Genomic DNA, 3438 nt, shown 5'->3' with positions numbered 1-3438 from the left:
GAATATGAATCTGTGAATAACTAAATTTTGACATTAGCATTAGCTTTGGTGGCTTGACAATCTGCAGATTTAGCTTTGTCGGAGGTGTAAAGCCTTCTTTATTTACTGACTTTTCCATGCACTTAGTTTCAATAAAAGAAGTGAACTCGTAGTCTAGGCCTATAATTGAATAAAACACATTATAATAATCATTTTGTCAATTTTGTGAAGAGGAGCACTGACCAAACACATCTACACTTATTAGCATGCACACTACCTCCCATCTTTCCCATCCTAATCACAATGTGTTGCTTTTAAGTAGCTGGGAATATCATTAAACCATGTAGAAATGCAGAAAATGTATCCATTATGAATCAAACTGCATTGGCTGTAGAGTAAAAGGACTGTTTTTAAGTTGCCTAGTAAGTTCTGGTGCTACACAATTTACTGCTATCTTTGTCAAAAATTAAAGACTTATAAGTACTTCCTTTAATGTCAAACAATTGTGTGGCATGATCTAGTTATTATATCATAAATGGTCTGTAAATATTGTCTCCACATAAAACGAAAATGACTTACTATTTTTAACAAAGCTACTTGAGTTAAGTTAAATTAATTAAAAAAAAAGCCAAAAGAGAGGCAATTAAAGTATGTAACAAATGTAAGAAATGTGACAGTGTTATAGAGATTACATCATTCATTTCTAATCTAATGACCATGCTGATGTAATGATGTCCTGTAAGGGGTGGCTTGAGGACAAAGCATATATACCGTACACTGCGGAAAAAACAGCACCAGATCAGCTTCGCTCTTTTGAAAATGAACATGGCCTCTAACCTCCTGACTTCACTGCTCAACAACGATGGATCATTTGGGATTCTGCACTGAAGAGGTATTTGTGGTGATGGAGAAGTTTGTCCTTTTTTGGCATGATGAACTTTACTTTGTAGTGTACTAGTACAATTACAGCAAGCCAAAAGAGCTTTTCTTCAGATATCATCCCATAATGGTGTATTTACTGCAGGCTAAGACCAATGTCACTGCTAGTCTGGATCCAGGTCAAGATGCACAAGAAATAATGTTGTTGGGCTTGTTCATCGTAAGCTCAATCTGCTCATTTTTCTACATTAACTGTGTTTTGCTGTTCACCCTGAGGAGTAAGCCAGTGTTTTGTGAGACATCCCGATTTATTCTGCTGTTTAATTTGCTCTTTGCAGACACTTTTCAGCAGGTACCAAACCTTCTGCTTTACATACTAGCTTGTTTTGAAATGAAAATTCCCTTTGATGCATGTGGTTTCCTTGTTCTGCTCTGTGTTGTCACAGAGTCAATCTCTCCTTTCACCCTGGCTGTGATGTCAGTTGAGAGATATGTGGCTGTATGCCTGCCTCTGAAGCATGCTACCATCTTCACTGTGAGAAGCACAGGCATGGCCATTGCTATGGTGTGGGCCCTTAGTTTTATCAATATCCTCATTCGAGTTTTTATGCTGGTACACGTGTTCACAATAATCCCCTTTAATCTGCATATGAATGAGTTTTGCTCTAAAGAAGCCTTGTTTTTTGCACCAATCTTTAATGATTTTGAAAAAGTGTATGCCAGCACTCTCTTTGTGTCAGTGGGTTTAGCAATCATCGGCTCCTATATTGGTGTAGCACTTGTAGCCACGTCTGCCTCAACAGACAAAGCATCAGCCAGAAAGGTTCTTCAAACGCTTCTGCTTCACCTGATTCAGCTATGCCTGGTTCTAACTTCTTCCATGTTCTCCACCATTATTATAGCCATTGCTAGAACAGCGGGGAGATTAACCATTTTACGTATTTACAATGTTTGTTTTGTGTTCTTGAGTATCCTTCCGAGGTGTCTGAGTGCTCTCATCTATGGACTCAGGGATCAAACCATTAGACCCGTCCTCATGCAAAATCTGTGCTGTGGGTGGAAAAGCTCAGTTTTCCCCAACAAGAGCCGGTGACAGTTTGAGAAGAATGTTTTTCAATACAAACTCTACTTTTCTATCTGAAATATACAAAGAAATGTGTTATTATCTCTAAAAATATGTTTTCTGAATGAAATGAAATGTTTATTTTGAACGATTAAAAGAATATATATTAAATGTATGAATGAATAACAAAAAAGAAAAGAAATAGTACAACAATAAAACAATAAATACATTTTCAACATAACACATGTCCCGTTTGTAAAGCGATAGGCAGAAGCTATCGGCTTATCAGGTCCTACTCAAAACAACAGTCAAATAAGATAAATCAAACAGACCATTTTAAACAATGCAAAAATATTACTCCAATTCACGTCTTACTTATTAAGATAGGGAACAAACAACAACAAAACTAGCAGCATTAACATCAAAGTGATTTTTACTATCCTTCCTCACCTCCTCACCTACTTTTAAAAAATAAATCTTTTGAATTTATTCCAGAAACCCCCCCCACAAATCGACTTCACTGCTCAGAACACTTTTAAGACGTTACTGTAAAATGTCTTGAAAGCCAAGAGGCTTTAAAATCTCCTTTTAATTAAAAACCAGGGGCCACACTGGAGTACCTTTAACTACTGTATGAGAGGGCTTTGGGATTTAAAAATGTGTCAGTATGAGTTGACAAGGAAGTAAGTGTATTTATTAATTTACAGCAATTTGGAGAACAGTTCATTTAATCATTGCTTTCTGATGAATTGTTTCAAGTAAATCTGGAAATATAATAATAGTAGTGAATGTTTAAACATTTAGCCTCTTCAGCATTTTTAATTTTTAATTAAGTGAAGTCAAAAATCAAATGAACTGATTACAGCTGCATGTAAACAAGTTCTGCTCAGAAATTAGTTATTATATTTACATGTTTTACAGTTTTGAATATGTCCAACATTTGTGTTTAGTATATACTTGCATATAGTTATTTGTGTTTTATGGAAAGCGTATGAACAAATTACAGATTTGGATTTCTGTTCTTTTCATATATTATTAGCGACAACAAAGAAGTGTTGATGCTGAAAACAGCAGTTTCTGATAATAAAGTTTGAACCAAGAATAAAAATGTTTCCATTCTGGGTTTTATTGCCCCCCTTTTATAGTGCAGTGCCCCGTAGGAAAGTACTGAGGGGTCTATTTGACCCCTTCTAAAACATTTTTCACCTGAGGCTACATCTACACTATGTTTTGGTTGAAAAACTAATATTTTTTTTCTACATTTACTTGCCCAGTGTTTGTGAATGGTCATGCGATATGTGTTGTCAGACGTGTTAACCCTCATGTTGTCCTCAGGTCAAATTTGACATTTTTCAAAACTCCTACATATATAAATATGGGTTTCAACCAAATTGCCCAAAAATAACATGGATGGTTCCATACTACATTCTTAAATAAATTAATTTTGGGTGTTTTATTTAATTTAATAAAAATAATGAAATGGTTTCAAAACGAACGTTTCTCTGATTTTAATTAGT

General features: G+C 35.2%; 1 protein-coding gene across 1 annotated transcript; it reads left to right on the top strand.

Annotated features, from left to right (window-relative positions):
* Positions 1 to 985: 985 nt before the first annotated feature.
* LOC144528162 (odorant receptor 131-2-like) lies at positions 986 to 1951 on the top strand. The gene has a single exon (XM_078266637.1). The coding sequence runs from the start codon at positions 986 to 988 to the stop codon at positions 1949 to 1951; it is 966 nt and encodes a 321-aa protein (XP_078122763.1).
* Positions 1952 to 3438: the final 1487 nt, after the last annotated feature.

This window comes from Sander vitreus, chromosome 13 (genome assembly GCF_031162955.1).
Source record: "Sander vitreus isolate 19-12246 chromosome 13, sanVit1, whole genome shotgun sequence".
Taxonomy (NCBI): domain Eukaryota; kingdom Metazoa; phylum Chordata; class Actinopteri; order Perciformes; family Percidae; genus Sander; species Sander vitreus.
The sequence above is the reverse complement of the archived record's forward strand: the minus strand, read 5'-3'. Positions and strand labels throughout refer to the sequence as shown.

What these genes read in the sequence shown, in the direction of transcription:
- LOC144528162 (XM_078266637.1), top strand. Translation starts at nt 986, where the DNA reads ATGGTGTATTTACTGCAGGCTAAGACCAATGTCACTGCTAGTCTGGAT.